The sequence below is a fragment of the Malurus melanocephalus genome, unplaced genomic scaffold (assembly GCF_030028575.1).
Source record: "Malurus melanocephalus ecotype Western Australia unplaced genomic scaffold, MMel_1.1 scaffold_81, whole genome shotgun sequence".
In the NCBI taxonomy this organism is placed as follows: Eukaryota; Metazoa; Chordata; class Aves; order Passeriformes; family Maluridae; genus Malurus; species Malurus melanocephalus.
In genome coordinates, this window is record NW_026623313.1 from 1,690,251 (window position 1) to 1,708,107 (window position 17,857).

Genomic DNA, 17,857 nt, shown 5'->3' on the forward strand with positions numbered 1-17,857 from the left:
TCTAAGATTTTTGTTGAAAAAATTAAAAAATCCTGAAAATATCTGTATTTACTGAAACATCATCACAAAATTTTTGAACATGGACAGTCTCTTTTTGGAAATCTTTCCTGGTTATTGTGAAATTCCTATGATTCACACAACAATCATTTGGGATAATCAGTATTAACTACAGTGCTGATAAATTGGGAAGAACAACTGATTATCTGTTTGCTCCCATGCTGTACATACCATAACAGATCAAGGCATAATACTTAGAACGTTCACTGAATCTTGCTGTATAATACTGACATCTCTCTTTTCTTAAATTGCAAGTAATGCATTGTTTTCTCATAGGTTTACTTCCAATACTGATTCTAGGAGAAAAATCAAATAAAGCAATGGTTATTTTGCTGCAATTAACTTTACATTTGTCTGTCTCACATTCTTGAACACAGGCACTGTATTTTCAGAACAGTTAATTTTAAAATAAATGCTTGGCCTTTTTTATCAATTTTTCCTCAAGAGTATCTTTAAATGTTAGATGCAATTTCCCCTCAATTGTCAGATATAATCTGAGGTTAAGCTTTAGTTAAAATAGCTTGTGAAGTTACACATTAAACACCCTGAAACTTATTTTTTTATTGACAAATCCAGAGACATCTTCTATTAACTTACTATCATAAGGATAATGTTGATAACACTTACTTGTAAATATTCCTTCTTCCTGGATAGCCTTCAAATTCATTGCTTGAATAGAAACTGTAAATTCATTTACATGTTAATAAATAATCCATAAAGTGATGACCTATGAACCAGCAACAAGATGAAAAGCTGTCTTGGAAGTTAATTTAGACTTTTTGAGATTTCTGTATGTGAYGGAAGAGTAGTTAAGCTTATATACCTTTCATCTTAATAAATCTTTGCTCAAACTATGATTAGATGACACATAAGCCATATAAATAGGAGTTCTATCTTAATTCTCATGAGCTAATCTCTMCAATTATGTAAGCTGTTTCTATCTATACAGTAAGATGAATGAGAGATCATGAAAAGACAAGTAACTGCAAATTGTGTGAGCGTTAACCACATGATTAAATTAAGTGTTTTTAAATAAGTCTCCCTAAGATGGGTGATTAAAATAAAAAGAAAATTGAGGGCAATTTGCAAAGAATCTTTCATAAGTAAACCATGTTTACAAACCTATGCAGGGCCTTAGCATACAAATTTGTTGTGGATGGATTCAGAYAAAAACCAAATTACACCTAATTATAATCTGAAGAGTTCAAATGATTAAGTGCTGCTTCCACTGACAACACTCACRACCTTTTTTTTAATGACACTTACATTGCATCATTTGTTACTCTGAAAATGTATATTGCCTCCCATTCTCCACTTGTAACTTGGATTGCATTCTCCTGTGTAGCAAGACATTTAAGTTACTGAATACTGTAGAATTATTTCACGACAGTAGATCAATGGAGAACACTTTGCTTGACTTACCACAGAGCCATTGATATAATGAATATGCTTATAACCATTTTTGTCACTAAAAATTTTGTAGTAGGAACTGCTGTCCGATGTAAAATATGGAGCGGAAACAAAGAACTGAAACAATGGAAGAAAAACAGTARATGAGACATCAAACTAGCAGATTATACTACACATACTTAAAGCAACAAGATTATTTAATCTGTTCAAATGGGATAAACTACTTTACATAAGTTTGTACCTGTGMTATTCCATCTCCTCATAATTATATGTAAAAATTACTGTCATGTGAGGTTTCTTAAACTGATAATATAGATACCTCAAGCACCCCAAAAATGTGAGCTCTAGCACAGCATCAAAAGTCTCAGTCCTACAATGCAACAGCTTTAAGCAGTTGTGCTGTATGACTCAGAAGGGTGCTTCATGTTTCAAAACACTCATCTGAAGTTGCAAGAAGCTGTAGCTTTTAACTGAATTAAAACAGAACACAACAAGAAAACCTACTCCGCCTGCCCATCCTGTTTGACTCTCTTCTATGTGCTGTTGATTCTGAAAAACAAAAGCAAATGCACATTCTTTAAGGTGATTGAGTTTATGGAGATTCAAAATCTTCAAATAAATCAGTAGCTGCCTGCAAAAGAGAATTTTAGAATACTTGCTATGAAGGTTCAGGGAGTTGAAGGTTGTCTAAGTAAATAATATTATTTAGTTGAAGGTCATTACATTAATTAAACTATTATTTTTTAACAGCTATCATCAGACCTAAATAAAATCTAAACCAATTATGCAACTTTTTCACTGAAAAAAATGAACAACTACTTAATCTCWTTWTTTTTTTTGGCAAAAAATCCAAGTAAAATGATATCAGGAAAATTAATACTAAAAATTTGGTTTAGATTTTCAGCTGGTTTATATTTTTTTTCATTTCAGAGCTGTGATGTTGATGTAGAACAGTGGATGATATGACTACTAGGTATCCTGAGACTACTAGGTATCCTGTTCTTAAAGCTGATTTTGAAATAGACATACTGAGCATGAAGGTTGAGTACCTCCTGCAGCTAAAGATGCTTTAATGTTTTTATTTCTGTTTTGGTTGCAATGTTTCTAGTGATGAAATATTTTAAAATTCTGCATTCAATCAACATTTTTTTCAGTCTTACAATCTTTTCTTTATACTGTTCATTTAATACAGTATTTCCTCACAGTATGAAATAAATTTAATGAATTTGCTTCTAAGGAATATGGTTTGTTTTCCTTATCCTCAGTGTAATCTCATCAGTATTCAGAATCACATATTCTCCCTTTTAATTTAATCCCCATACAGTGATTTGAGCAAATGTTTCGGGTATTTGTCCTTTAGAAAACTATTTAGTACTTTGCAAGGAGCTCCACTGAGCTATTAACTCAAAAGATGGCTTTTATTTACTATAAAGGTAATAAAAATGGGATGTATTGTTTTATACTTGCCACCTAACATTATATTCCCTTCTTTAAACKAAGACTCAGATCCTGATGACATAGTACATTAGGGATATATTTAACTTCTCTCATTTGAGTCCCCTTGATTTCTATGTATTTTTTGTGTGTATTAAAGTATTTACAGAATTTCAGTAGAGAAATGGCATCTTTATAGGAAATTCCAATTTCACAAAGACATGCTTGTCTTTTATTCACATGAATAGTTCSACTGGTCATATTGGTTTCTGTGGCCTATTCACATGAGCAAGAGTTGAACATGTGAACATTTCTGATGAATCTACACTTTAGGAACATCTTGTAGATTATATTTTGTTATTATTTTCAAATACATAAAACATAGCACGTTTATTGTACATTGGAGACTCCCTGTAATCTGGATTCAACAAGAGAACTATTTTTGCCAAAGGAAATGCACAGAGATATACTTTCTAATGGCAAATAGAGCTAATGCAGCACTCCCATCTGTTCACACTACTTTGATTGGCCATTTGTGCAAATTTTAATGTGATAAAAGCATTGTATCACTGTATAAATATAGAATTATAGAAACGTCAGTAGTGACTCCATAAATAAGGTTTCATGGAGAAAAGCAATTAAACAGGGATCATGAACACAGTCCTGAAAGATGTTAATTGGTCTGGTCTGGTCTGGTTCCAGCAAAGCAATTAAGCACATGCTTAATTTTAAACACATAAACAGATCTGCTGAAGTAAATAAAACTGGTTATGTGCTAAAAGTTAAGCTTGTGTTAAAGTACTTCAGTGAATTGTGGCAGAATCCTAGAAACCTTAATTTTTTTTTCCTGTCCATTAAAATACATAATTATTAAAATATAAGTCACTTGGAGGCAATGTAGAGATTCAGTGTTAACCTACTTATAAAGTGGAAAAATTACTTACAAAACACATCAAATGTTGCATTAAATATGTTTTTTTTCAAATAAATTACAGTATTTCTCTGTGGGAAACTGCTTCAATGACAATGTTTTTGAAATAACAGGACCTTAAATTCCCTTTAAATTTGCAATGATTGTCATATTAGAGAGGAATAAAAATTGTTTTCAGCTTGAAAAGCCTGTGTCAATAAACTCTGAATGTATAATTTATCAGTTATACAGAATGCTTTTAYAAATATTCTTGCTTTTTACTTCACATTAGTTTGAAGTTTCATTGTAATGTTAGTTTTAATCGGTGTTCTGCACCATCAACCCTAAGAACAAGACAAGCCCAAAGCATCAATACTAAAAGACAACAAATGAGATCTCTGTAACAGAGTTACTGAAGTTCAGGGTGGTCTGTCCTTCAGGATCTATGAATTTATCTGTGTGTACACTCTTCAGGCTTTACAAAGCTCTGCCCTGCTCGACAGAGCATGGTCTTCCTTCTAAACTGACTAAATCATAGAATGGCATATTGAAACAAAATGCACAGCTACTGTTGCAATTAGCCTGAAGTTTCCTTTTCAGATCTGATCCTGTTTCTGAAAACTTGCCTACTGCCTAGGCAGTATGTCTAGACCTGTATGATTTGATAAGACAGAAGAATTTCTTCCTCCTGAAAACCTGCCTTACTATTAATGGGTATATTTTTTCAACTAATTTAACATTAATCTAAAAGGATATGATTTAGTCAAACTTAGCATGGAATTTCAACGTGGTATAGTAAGATTATTTTWAAAAAAATACAGATCCTATATGGTTCCACTTTTGAAGATGCTAACATAAGAAGGAAATAACATTACTGAAAGTTTCTCAATAGCATTCTTCTGGTTTTTGTTGTTTTAGATGCTATTTAAGCTTCCCAAAGAAAATATTGGTGATTTTATTTCTTGGAGTAACCCCTCTTCCAGCAATTAAAATATTGAGAAAGATATCACTACTAGTAAAAGACTATTGTGATAAAATGCAGTAAARTGTAATTATGGCAGGGATTAGCAAATGCTAATTTCAGTAATTTTTGATTTTTATTTCCCACTTCGTTACCTCTGGACAGTCCCAAGTATTTGAATGTTCTCTAAAGTCACAAATAGCTAAGACTGAAAAATTCTGGATTCTCTTCAGCCATTGCACACAGATTCGAGTATCTGTTACCCAAGTAAGCCAGGTAAAATAGTGATCACTAAAAGATATAAGAAAAAAAGGAAGAAATGGTGGTTATTAAAAAACAGGACTATTGAAGCCTTGCTACAGATTGTATGCCCCACACTGCTCTTTGGAAAATAATAGCAAAGCTTCCACTATTTTAGAGTACTTATTTTTTTTGGTCCTTTACAACAATGTATCATGTGGACAGCCAAAAACAAAATATAATACTTCAATTTAGCTTCTGATCCTTCTAGGAGTTTAATATGGCAGTCCACTGTTAGAAACAGTACAAGTCAGAGGTTCAAGCATTTAAAACCAATAGACAAAACTTTTTTTAAAATAAGAAGAGACATATTTGAGGGCACACTACCTGGATGCTATGATTGAAGGAACTGGCACCTCCTTAGGACCAAACACTTCAGAGTAAATAGTGTCAACAACAAACACTTTAACAGTAGGATTTTTAGCTCCAGCCTTCAAAGAAAATTTATGACATTATTAAAATCTGAATAATTCAGATCAAGGAAAATCAAAAGACTTCTTGGAGAAAAGTAGACAGGTAACAAAATATTAATTCAGTAGTGTGTAATAGGGCAAATGGTCGTAAGATCTCAGAGTGATGCTGTAGTAGTAGTACATACTTAATTTTGTATCATTTAATATAGAAAAAAGAAAACCTTCTTAACAGTCAAGTTTAGTGCCCTTCTCTACAGAAAATGAGCCTGATGGGAACCATTGTTCTGTTTGCAGTGTGGGTCTTTGCAGCACACATTACACTGACTTCGGCATAAAACTCCAATTTATTCACAGGATTGCAAGTGCTGTTTGACATCCCAGCTGGGAAATGCTTGCTTAAACTGATTTCATGGCTGCTTCTTCATTGAATATGTTATCAGCTTTTTAATTCTTCTCCGTGTGTGATCTAAACCACCTAGTTTTACTTTAGAACTGTAATCCAGCTGACAGGTGAGCAAATTCTTAAGATACATTAATATGATCCCTTGCAGTCATATGAACATGACAAGAGTCAGGAGAGCTCTCTAATAGATGCTCAAGAAAAGCCAACCCAAAATCTTCTTGCCTTAGATCTGGTACTTGAAAGCAATTGAAATCCAAAGCCTCTTGAGATAAAAAAAGTACTATGAAGTGAGCAAATAAACTGAAGCTGTCATAGCCTTTATTTTTAAAAATAAGAAAGTCTCATAATTTATTTACTATAATAAAAAATAACAACTGCATAGTTTACACATCACAATAAGTAAACATAATTGAAAAAAAGGCTTGACAATGCAAGTGTGTACTTTTGCATATGCTTTTTGCTTATATGAGCAATTCCATTTATTTCACTAATATTTAAAATTWTGAAAGCACCTACAGCTTTTCAGAACTTACACCAAGATTGCTTTCTCTCATTTAAGCCACAATGGATTTTATCATGGTTATACTTAATTTCTTAAGCACAGTTAATTTTCTCATTGCCATAACTCATTTCTCAACAGAAAGTAAATCAAAAGAATATAAAACATACCTTGGGGTATGGGATAGTTATTTTTCTAGGATACTGGTCCTCACCAAAATAGGAATATTCAATTACTGGTATGTCAGAATCATTGAATTGTACATATGCTAAATATCTTCCACTTGGAGACCACCACAGTGCATACTTTGTTGCTAGCATTTCCTCTGAGGAGGGGAAAAAAAAGTTTATTACTCTAATCTATCTTCTAACCTATTTTAGCATTCTACTCAGCAACCTAGACATGTAAAGACAGTTACACTACCTAAATAACATCAAATTTCTCAAAACAGGCACACAGATCCTGCTTAACTCACTTGGGATTTTCCCGCATGCATGGGATTTTTTTTTATAATTTTTTTTGAAAGCACTGAAGTATCTCATTTTCACCAAAATTAAAACTTCCATTAAAGCTTAATTTCCAAMCTCTGCCTTTGCCTCAGAAAGTAGACAACTTTGTAGAGTACTGATATAGTTTTGGTAACAAGGACTCAGGATTTTAGTGATGAACTATGAATACAAAATTCATACATTGTACAGCAAATGAAACATGGAAATGAAGTAATCCTTAGGGCTTAAAAAAAAGTATCATCACAAATATTTTAGAAAGGATTGTGAAAACCGGAATCAGTTAATCTAAACAAAGAATTATCATGTTACTTCCTGCCCTTCAAGATTTATTTACCTTCATAAACCCAGTCAGGAATCCCRTTAAATATTTCATTCTGCTTTCCATCACTAGTTATTTTAATTGGTGCCTCTCTCGGACTTTGTTTCAAATAGATATTATTCTGATATACATATGCCTAAAGACAGGAAAGTTGTTTTAAGAGTACAGGCAATAACAGGATTAGAGCAAGATCTTCTGCAGACAATACTCATACATTACACTAGGATGACTTAATGAATACAAAATGGGAAATAAATGCTACACTAACAGCTCTTGTAAATTCTGCAAGGGTAGGTACCTCAGTAAATAAACTATACATTACAGGCCAAATTTTATGTTCAAGAAAAATTTTAGAAGAAATTGTAAATATTGCATCCATAAATCTCCATTTTAAATTCATGTGTTGCAAGTGTCAAAAGAAAATCAATTGGTTTTCAGGTTTTGATACTGCATTTAATCCTATATAAATTATTTTGTTCAATTCTTGATAAGAGACTGGTGAGCAAACTGAAACATAACATAGCTGAGAACATGGATTATTCTGCCATTGAGAAACAGACAAGTAAAATCTGAACAAGTTAAAACTGTTTTCTTTGCCATTCTTTCTCATAACCAAGATTAATAAACACAGGCATGTCAAAATCAGAGCCTTAAAAAAATAAAACCCAATGGCAGGTAAATGTCTTTTAGCGATAAAAAGCAAATTTATTCTAGCACTTAATTATCTTTACTAACCAATTTGTGTCCAACGGGTGACCAGGATATATACTGAATTTTATGTGGAAGCTGATTTTCTGTTACAAAACCACTAAAAAGAGGAAAGAAGTTGAGATGGCTTTTTGTGCACAGTGTAAAYGGATTATTATGCTGTACATTAACTAAAAAGTCACAAAGTTATTTTCTAAGTGCTTATAGTTTCACGAGCAATGCACAGTTTAGGCAGGCAGAGACATGCATTTAAGACTATGGTGTGCACCAGTGCTGGCAAAGGTTTAAACTTAATCCTTTGAAAACCTATTCAACAGCCTAAGAAGCCAGCCTTATTCATTCCAAATGCTGCAGAAGCACTACAGGCATTTGCTCCACCAGCAGTCTGCATTACAGTCTCAGTAAGTTACTGGGAAATGTGAACTCAGGATACATACAGCACGCTGAGCTGAGCGCAACAGCAGCAGGTCCAGCACTTGTTAAGGATCATAACTCACGTGTGGTACCACATTAGCTTGCAGAAAATTTTTCCTGTCACCTCGAGCCAATGTTTCCCAAGAATGGCACAGCTCAGTGCAGCCCCTGTTGCTCAGAACTAGGAAGCATTTGGTCATGCTGGTACTTACAGCATAAAAAGGTGACTGCAGAAGGCAGATGGCCTCCTCTGGATTTGGATGGAAAGGGGAGTGGTTTGGGCAATCTTGGGAAAGAGACCAAATGCCATGGAGAAGCTGTAAACTTTTGAGGAATGCAGGATGGACTGTTACAAGATCACTGAAGCCTCAAAAGGACATGTGAGAGTTTTAGAAAAGCTGAAGATTAGACCAATGATAAAAAGAACGAATTAGCAGAAGGGCATGGAGACATCCCTTCTCCCAGGTGTGAGACTGAAGCAGACTCAAGCAGCCAAGAAAGGGTGGGATAAAATCAGGCAAAGAAGGAAAAAACAGAGAATCTTGAGCTATGAAATATAAATAAATCCAGATCAAAAGAATGCATGGTTTTCTTAGAGAACATTTTCTTTTCCTAAGCAAACAAGTAACCTGATAGATTTAGGCAAAAGCAAAGCATGTTGGTAGTCACATTACCAGTTTTTGACTGTTTGCAAGCACATCACTACAATGTAATCACCACAGCTCTCTGTAAGAAATATCAGGCCTTACCCATTTATGAGATCGTAAATGTGGTATGATGCCGTATAAGAGTATCTCCACAGCTGCATAAATTAAGCAAGAAAATATTATTTGCTTTGAAAAATACAATCTAATTACAAATAATCAGCTGCCACTTCACAGCCTACCCCCTTCYCAAGAAAGTACCAAGAATCATTTATCTATGGTAAACAAAATCAATGAAATACTAAATAAACATTTCATCAAGAGCTATATTAAAATAATTACCTTTGAATAATTGCTTTCCAGAGCTATGAAATATTGGTCTGATGACATCACATAATTTGAAGCATTAACTTGTTTCTGAAAAATTAATAAGATTAGATTCTAGTCTCACTCACTTTTAAACTGGGACTTGAAATACAACTGCACTTTTMTGCCTTTTTGTTGATTAAAAAAGTACATACCATTGTGCTGTTTGTCATGATGGTGGTTGCATAATTAATTTCAACATTGTAAAGAATAATATCATCTTCTGCAGACTGATGAAGATATTCATTATCTTTATAAACAAGATAAAATGTTGGTTACCTTCACAGAAGACACTACAGAGCAAATCTATTTATCAATGTRTTTATACCTCTTTCAAGGAATAGATTTTAAGCAAATATCTTTTGGCATCTACATAAGAAATGCTTTTCTTCTAATGATGCTGAGGTACAGAGTTATCAAGAAACTGTCTTAAGGGTACTTGAGTACAGAGGATCAGCTATTTCACTTCACAAGTAAATGCCAGACTTTATTTTCATCAATGTCTGTTCAAAAATGCCACTGACAGACCCATTAGAAAGTCAGTATCAAAATACAAATGTTTTAAAGGAAAGGATCTTTTCTAATCATTTTACCAGAACGTTGTCAATTGTATATTCTGCAGGTAACAGCAGTACCACGTGATTGACACTGCTTAAATGACTCTGCCCTTACTCACACAAGTCCTACAAAGTGAGGGTGAGTGGCCTTCATTGAAAATTGAATTTAACCCTACATGTTAGGGTAAAAGCTCAAGATCTGAGCTATCGTTTGGTAGAGAATGAAGATCAGAATTTTAGTTTCAGATTGTTATTTTCACTGCTATAAACAGCRATAAGAAATTGTATACTTGGTGTAGCTAGAGAGTGAGACTAAAAGTTAAAAAGCAGACTGAAACGTTGTGAAGATGTTCATTTTTAGGAAATTAGATCACYCTTGGATCTTTTGAGCTCTCATGTGATTTGTGTAAGGGTATTTGTGTTTAAAATCCTAAGGATGAGATACTCAACTTTAACTCCTTGTTTCAGAAGAGAAGTAGACATATGGAATGCTGTAGGCATGACTATCTATGGAATCTATGGCATGACTTTTGTGCGAGCTTTGTGACTGTTAAAAGGAAAGATAAGTCTAAGTGAGAAAGATATAAAGAGGGAAGAAGAATATTAGGTTTAGGTGATATGCTGCCTACATCCTTCAGATATTCAGACAGAATTCTAACAATGACCTATTTTTTAAATCAYGTAAGTAATATCAACAAACTTCAAAATGTTAACTGTAAAATTTAAACTGCTGCAAGCAATGACCTATAATGCTTTACTTCAGTTCTAAAACTGTAAGCTAAAAGTAGCTTGGTGAGACTCCATGTGAATGGGCACTSTGTTTCCTGCTACTGTCAGAGAACAGTACTTGAGGCAGCACATAGAAGGGAGTGGCAGAAATGTGTGCCTTAGAATGCAACCCAGGCTAGATCCAGCAAAGATAACAAGACCAGTGCTTCAGCCACACACAAACACATTTACCAGCTGCAATKAACTTCATGTCTCTACCTTAAGGAACTCAGAAATTCAACTTTATTTTCTATGCAATATCCTGGAACACAGGAATTTCAGCASTGTCAGCATTTCCTTAAATAAGATAAGAACAGCTGGCCTCACTGCAGAGCCAGATACTACTACAAAGAACACAGCCTGTGAGAGTACCTGAATCATTGCAAGTGGTAAGTGAAAAAGTGCTGTGAAAAGCACGAAAAGGAGATTGCTTGAGGAATGACTGACACATTGACAAATTTCTTTCACTTGCTGCAATGAATATGACAGTAAAAGAAATAAAACACTGAAGGCCTCCGTAAAATTATAGTTTATACTTGACTCAGACATGTCTGTTGAAACATCAGATACCTGGGTTTTCTAGAATGACTGACAGAATAGTAAATTTCAACCATAAGTTTTGACTAACACATTGTTTAATTTTATAGTTAGCATTCATTCAGAGTAAAGCTGGAAAGAAAATACACTTCTCAGTCTATAAACCAGTCTGGAAACACACATTAGAAAGCTTTATCCATGGCTGAGAAAAGGTTTTACTTACCTGACACCCAATATGGAAAAAATGTTTTATACTGGAAGTTTCCATTCAAATAATCGTCTAATGTAAGAGCTCTGGGGCCATCATCTGTGTTGACAACTAAGGGTAAGACAGAAAGTTTTGTTTAATGAAAAGTAAAAAAAAAAATTACTACTCCAGTGTTTTCTTTTTTCTATATTTAGTGGCACAAAAGAATGAAGATGCCATAATCCTGAAGATATGCAAAGAGTAGGTGCTGCAGAAAGGGAAGTTCTCTGATACTGTTCTGATAAGGTCCTTTAGCCTCTGAAAGACTCATCTTTAGGCATACAAAACTAGACAAACTAATTTATTCACTGAGTCATTTATTCACTCAGACACATTTACCTGTAGACCCTGCGAGTCCAAATAAACCATTTTCACACAAATAACAAAGGTTGGTTTGTGTGCTCTTGCTTTTTTTGTAGTTTTTTTTTTTAAAGCATGGGTTTCATGAACTTGTAGAGACAACTATTTTAATCAAGATCTTCACATGTTCATCAGATGGTCAAATGGGATGTACCTACAAACCCCTACTTCCAAATTTTGTACATGCCTCATGAAYCATTGTTAGAAGATGGATATAAGGCTTGCAAGGTAATCACCATCCACATATATTTCCTAGTAGTCACATGAAAAACATGGATGAAGGTATGCAGGTAAAAAAAAATGCTAAAAAGCAATGAATGAGTGAACTGAAACTTGAACTTTTTGTTTAATGCTCCAAAAGAAAACTGACAATGATTCTCTAAAGAAGACAGGTACTCAGATATTTGATTTCTAAGCAGGTCAGACAACTGTATTAAAATAATGCAAGAAATTGAGCTGTTTTTTTGGCTCTTGTCTAGCTAAATTTCTCCCCAAAGCTAAACAGCTTAAGYTAGGGAACATTTTAAAACAAAATTCAAGAACAACCAACTGGATGAAAAGAGGATTATGCTGTGCAGTTCCTGTGTACAAACTATGCAGTTTACAAGAGTGAGAGTAATCAAAATCTTTAATCCTCAAAAGACAYGTAGACACTTTTGATAAAGACCAATTTTTAAAGTTCAGCAGCATAATAATGGCAGCCTTCAGGTCTAGGCATTCTGGACACTATGCTTTCTCCTTTAAAATCAAAGGGACTTTTGCCAGGGTTTTCAGAGGTATTAGAGATATTACACAGCAGCTTAGTAGATCTCTGCCACTTCCCCTGATTGTTCCTTCAGAGCTTTCAGATCACAGACAGATAATCAAGATGACTCGTTGCTCTCAGCTTTCATATCATGCTCCATCACTTGCTCATTACAGTTGCCCTCTCTGTTAAGATCACRCTGACTTCCTGGGAAATGTTTCTTCATATTGCCTTCTATGGTAGTTTGTAATGATAATACATATTTTCTTCTGCTAAGTGACTATTACTTACCGTAGAATACACATGTCAGGTTGACTCTTGACACAAGCCTTGTCTGCACTAATGCAGAAGAAAGCTGTCACAAGAAATAAAAATGAATGCCAATCGAGAGGCAAAAACCTGTCCATGTAAACTCTGAGCTAGCACTAAGTCCAGAAAATACCCCAAGAAGTTCAATAAGAAGTTAATTCCTCTTGCTACATATTACAGACCTTTGATACCCTGATGATAAATAAAAGATGGCAGACTTAAAAAAATGCACCAAAGGTAATTACAAAGAATACAGTTCTAGTTATTTTGGGTGATGATTACTTACCACCATCTCTCAGTTAAAACTGTCTAAGTGAAAAAGCATACTAGCAAAACCAAAAAAATCTCCTGTTAAGATATATTTCCAAGGTTGTATGCATAGAAGCTTAAAATTTTCAGTCCTTTATGATGGAGCATGATACCTTAATCTGGTAAAATTACCTTGTTCCTTCTCTCATCTTAAGAGACAATTAGTAGCACAAACTTCTCATTACTGGTGTAATTTTCACAGCTCTAATTTAAACCCTCACTCTGTTAGCCTTCTCCCCCCTACACACTTAATATTCCATGGTGATTTATTATTGTTGTTTCTGTATATGKTTTTTTTATATATGTAGTCATATATGTATACATACATGTATTTTTATACATATTTGACATTCATGTTAATTCATATATATTTGATTTAGCATCCACTGCAAAACATCAAGTAGAGGACATATCACATGAATACTAGTTAGCATGGTATCATTGTCTGCTTCTGGACTAGACTGTCCAGTCTCATCTCTGTGGGCTGATGATGAGTAACTGAAGCACAAACTCCTCCCACATGAGGAAACTCACAACTCAGTTCAGTATCAGAAGTTAATTCCAGAACTCCTGACCCTGCTCCAGAACTTTGGTTGCACTCAGCTCCACATCAAGAAAACCTGCTTTTCCACTTTTGGATTTGGCTGAGGTGCTGCAGGGAACACTAGCCCTTCCTAAGCAACTGGCTGCTCACGACTTCCTGGCTCAGCAGTAGACGCTATGACCTCATCTTTGACATCAGAAAAAAATGGGATTGGGCCTCAGGCCTAGGCCAAGTGTACACAGGGAACAGAAATATTGAAAGAAATTACTTTGGACATTCATTAAAAATACTGTAAGAGATTAATTTGGAGCCTAAGCAATACATACAGTTAATTGTTACTCTGCCTGTGGTTCCAATATTACTTTTCAACTGTACATAGGTATTTTCTTTCTTGTTTATGYGGCAGAAGAACAGGACTAGGGACACTAGTGTACAAGTGGAAAGCACCTTTCTAATCTGTTTGGAGTTGCAGTATCATAGCTGGGTTATCACTGTCCAGTAAATCCCACCACACACTCCTAAGTCAAAGGAGTCAAACCATCAAAAAACGGTCAGTTAATTTCTTAGGCATGGATGCCATTCACTACACTGAGACTGCCCACCTTGCTCTTCTGAGCCCCACAGAAATTCTTCTTTTGCAAGCACTTCCCTCTTAACATACTSTCCAAATAATTATTTTCCAGTATAAGTTTTGAGAATTTTTGACATTTTTATACTCTTGCCTGTGTAAATCAAAACCACCTATCACATTTTGAGAAGTCTGAAGATCATGAATGAAATGACTAGAAACCTGGCAGACAAAACCAGAACTAAATACTCCTTCCAGACCTTTCAAAATGACAAATGACTTAGCAGATTTCTTAGGCAGGAATTTATTTGGTCCAGGTCTATACATTTCCCATATGCAATTAATTATCCTTCTAGATTGCCACATCCTTTCAGTTAAGCAGTGGTAAAAGCGGAATGTACAAACAACATTCCATCTGTGTAGCCATTTCCTGTCTGTCTTCAGCTTGTAAAATTTGTAACCGCAAAATTGATTTATATTTCTTCTATTTACAACTGATCACCAGACTACTAAGAATTAAAAAAGGTTAAGGCATTCAAACAGGTWACTGCAGCACTTGCAAAATAAGAATGCACCTGAGAATAAGAAGCCATAATCTGACACATCCAACATAATTATGTGTTGGACATAACTGAGTGTTCCACAATTGTCTAAAATACTCCTCCAAAAGCATCCTGTGAAGTAAGATAATTTCTTCATCATCCTACTGCATCTTCATGTGATGTTTGGTATGACTGGTTATCGAGTCACTATTCCAAGAAACCAGAGAGATCACAAGAGTTGTCCATAATTGCTCACGTACTGAAGAGGCCAGTGAGCTGTATGTGACAAATTCAGTGGGGAGAAAATGCATGTACTTCTTCCTACAGTACCTTCCACCATCTTTATCAACTTCTTCAGGCTGCCGAGCTGATCCTTGGTCTCCAACCTCTTTGTTTCCTCACTAYTATTTTTTTTATTTAAATCTGCTTAAAATATTCTGCCTTCCCTGTCATAAAATGCAGATTTGATAGTAGGTCTGACTTGATACCATACATTTATCTTGTAGTGAAAGCTCAGATTTGACCATGCTTAGCTAGACAAAAAATCCAGCACCCCACTATTGACAGTAAAAGTCAAACCTGTCATTCTGAGTATCTCTTCCAGCACTGCATAATAAATATGCATATATATATATAAAACTCATATAATCTATCCTCATATTCAAAAGCTGCATAACAGAATCATCCCTAACTGTTTCAGAAACCTTCAACCCTTCTCTCAACCCATGATAAACATATTTCACAGAAATACCAGATTTGAAAGAGATTTCACCTTTCACAAAACCTGCATGTTAACTGCAGGACTTAACTTTCATAAGGCTTAAGCAGATGGGTGATTTTATWACATTTAGTTGTAAATACAAAACTGTTTTCTCTGTCTCAGTCACCCTGCCCACACATGAAAAAAGAGTAATAGTAATAGAAAATACATCCTTTAAATAGATGCTGCTACTGGAATACAAGCTTTTTATTAATATTTTAATTATTTTAGAGGCATGCAAGTAATCTGCTATAGTGATAGGGTCATGTAAATACTTGTATTGCCCTTACTACAAATCTCRTAGAAAACAATTACCCTTAAGCCAGTGCCACTCATGTTCAAAATTTCAAAATTCATTTCAAGCTTCACTTAGCAGACCACACTGGGTTGACTTACCTACAATKGGCATAATACTAGAGCAAACTATCTATCCTTATTTTATACAATGCTCACTTTAATTTTCAAGTGTAATCGTGAATATATTCACAAATAATTCATCATATCCCATCTACAAAGAAGATGTTTAACTTGTAATTGGATACAGAACTTCTCTAATTATTACATAACCATTTAAAACCAAATGCAAATTCACCAAGCTGAAGAAAATTACTAACAGTTTGGGAAAGCCTCCTAACCCCWAACACAGAAAAATAATATGAGGAGATCTGGGAGTTATTTTTGCAGCCGTGACTAAGAACATTACATATCATGCACTATAAAGTTAATTCAGGTGCTTTACACTTCAAGGAGTTCCTTGTTTCAATATCTGCTGGCATTTCAATTCTACCTTCAGGATATTTCAGCTGTCAGTACATTTCTGAAAAATGATAAAGCCATAACAATTCTGACAGGACAATGTTAAAGATGATTTGACAAACTTTTGTGAACTTTAAAAGCCACAATAGCTAAAGTTAYTGCCTTTTACATTGCATTAGATTAGAAATACCTTACCTCTTGATGGAAACAGTATAATACACATCAGTAATAAGGAAAGCAAAAGGCATATAACCACGCCAAATATGATTTTTAGCCGGATCTGCAGAACAGAAACAAACAATAATTACATTTTTAGTATTGCCTGAAGTTAGCTTTCATGGCTGGTAAATAATTAAATCCTCCTACTCTCTAACTGCTGTAATCCGTCCAAGAAACAAGCAAAAATGTCCCTGCAGTACGTATGAAAAGACTTCCCTTTCCTTTTTCTTTACAGCAAATATTTTCACATCAGAGCCTGGTCTTGTGCAACAGCTGACAGTTTTAAACAAAGGATGTAAATGCTACCAAAAGTTGAATTCAGGAGCATACAGACCTTCATTTTCCTGCCGTATTCTAAAAGAATGTAAATTCTCTTCTGGGTGTTGGTCAGTAGATCTAGGAGAGGAGTTTGAAAAGGCAGTGTCTGTTTTCACAGTCGGAGGCCAAACCTCTGGCAGACTTTTTTTTTTCCTACATACTTTTGAAACCTGTGCCAAATTTCAAAGGCTTTCCATAAAATTGAAACCACACTTTTGGGGAAGTTCTTGGACCAGAAATGGGCAGTGGGTGGCTATTGGGGTGGTGATTATGTACTTCCCATCAATGTGAGCTGTAACCAACATCTGCTAACACTAACTTGAGGTTTTATGACTCATCAGATACTTGACATGCACTGTTTTTTCTCTGAAAARTATCTACTGTGTTGTTTGGCAATCGACACATTCGCAGGACAGTCATGACCATATTTCTACTCTCTACAGAGAAATTAAAAGAAAATCCCGTAACTTCATTGTTTATGTAGAATTCACATGTTTACTTTTAGAAATAATAAATGATGCCACAAGAATGCAAAACAAGCAGAATCAGCGACTGTTTAATGTCTTCCATATGTGAGAATTACTGTTTTTCCCTGAAAACTATGCACATCTATAGGCTACGTAGGAGAGCTTAGAGAAGTAAATACATACAGGCTCAGTGGAAATTCTGAAATAGTTCTTAAACCACCAATTACATCTATTTTATTTAGCCCACTGAAATGAGGTCAGCTGAAAACTGGGAATACGCCGGAGACCGCAGCGTCAAGTTACATAATCCATCCCTCAGGAGAGCGGAGAAAGTCTCGAAAAGTGAAGCAAAAGCCCGGCGTGGTCGGTCCCGCGATGTTTCCCGAACCGCGCGGCGGGCGGAGACCCCGGGCCGGGCAGAGCCCGAGGGGAACGGGCCCGGCAGAGCCCGAGGGGAACGGGCCGGGCAGCGGCTGAGGGGAACGGGCCGGGCAGAGCCCGAGG

The 17,857-nt window shown here is 35.1% G+C and overlaps 1 protein-coding gene across 2 annotated transcripts in view; it reads right to left on the reverse strand.

Moving 5' to 3' along the window:
* The window catches only part of LOC130574423 (prolyl endopeptidase FAP-like), a 36,104-nt gene extending 18,972 nt beyond the window's left edge, over positions 1–17,132 (reverse strand). The window contains exons 1-16 of one of the 2 annotated variants that reach the window (XM_057367650.1): positions 16,903–17,129; positions 16,545–16,629; positions 11,433–11,528; positions 9,503–9,597; positions 9,324–9,398; positions 9,087–9,139; positions 7,951–8,023; positions 7,231–7,351; positions 6,558–6,712; positions 5,400–5,503; positions 4,928–5,063; positions 1,972–2,016; positions 1,480–1,584; positions 1,324–1,394; positions 685–738; positions 229–353 (exon numbers count right to left, since the gene is read on the reverse strand). In XM_057367650.1, the coding sequence (XP_057223633.1) occupies positions 229–353; positions 685–738; positions 1,324–1,394; positions 1,480–1,584; positions 1,972–2,016; positions 4,928–5,063; positions 5,400–5,503; positions 6,558–6,712; positions 7,231–7,351; positions 7,951–8,023; positions 9,087–9,139; positions 9,324–9,398; positions 9,503–9,597; positions 11,433–11,528; positions 16,545–16,629; positions 16,903–16,908 (1,399 nt within the window). In that variant the 5' untranslated portion in view covers positions 16,909–17,129. Of the gene's footprint in view, positions 1–228; positions 354–684; positions 739–1,323; positions 1,395–1,479; positions 1,585–1,971; positions 2,017–4,927; positions 5,064–5,399; positions 5,504–6,557; positions 6,713–7,230; positions 7,352–7,950; positions 8,024–9,086; positions 9,140–9,323; positions 9,399–9,502; positions 9,598–11,432; positions 11,529–16,544; positions 16,630–16,902 lie in introns of both variants that reach the window. The other variant, XM_057367651.1, reaches the window with a different exon arrangement.
* Between the last annotated feature and the right edge of the window lie 725 nt (positions 17,133–17,857).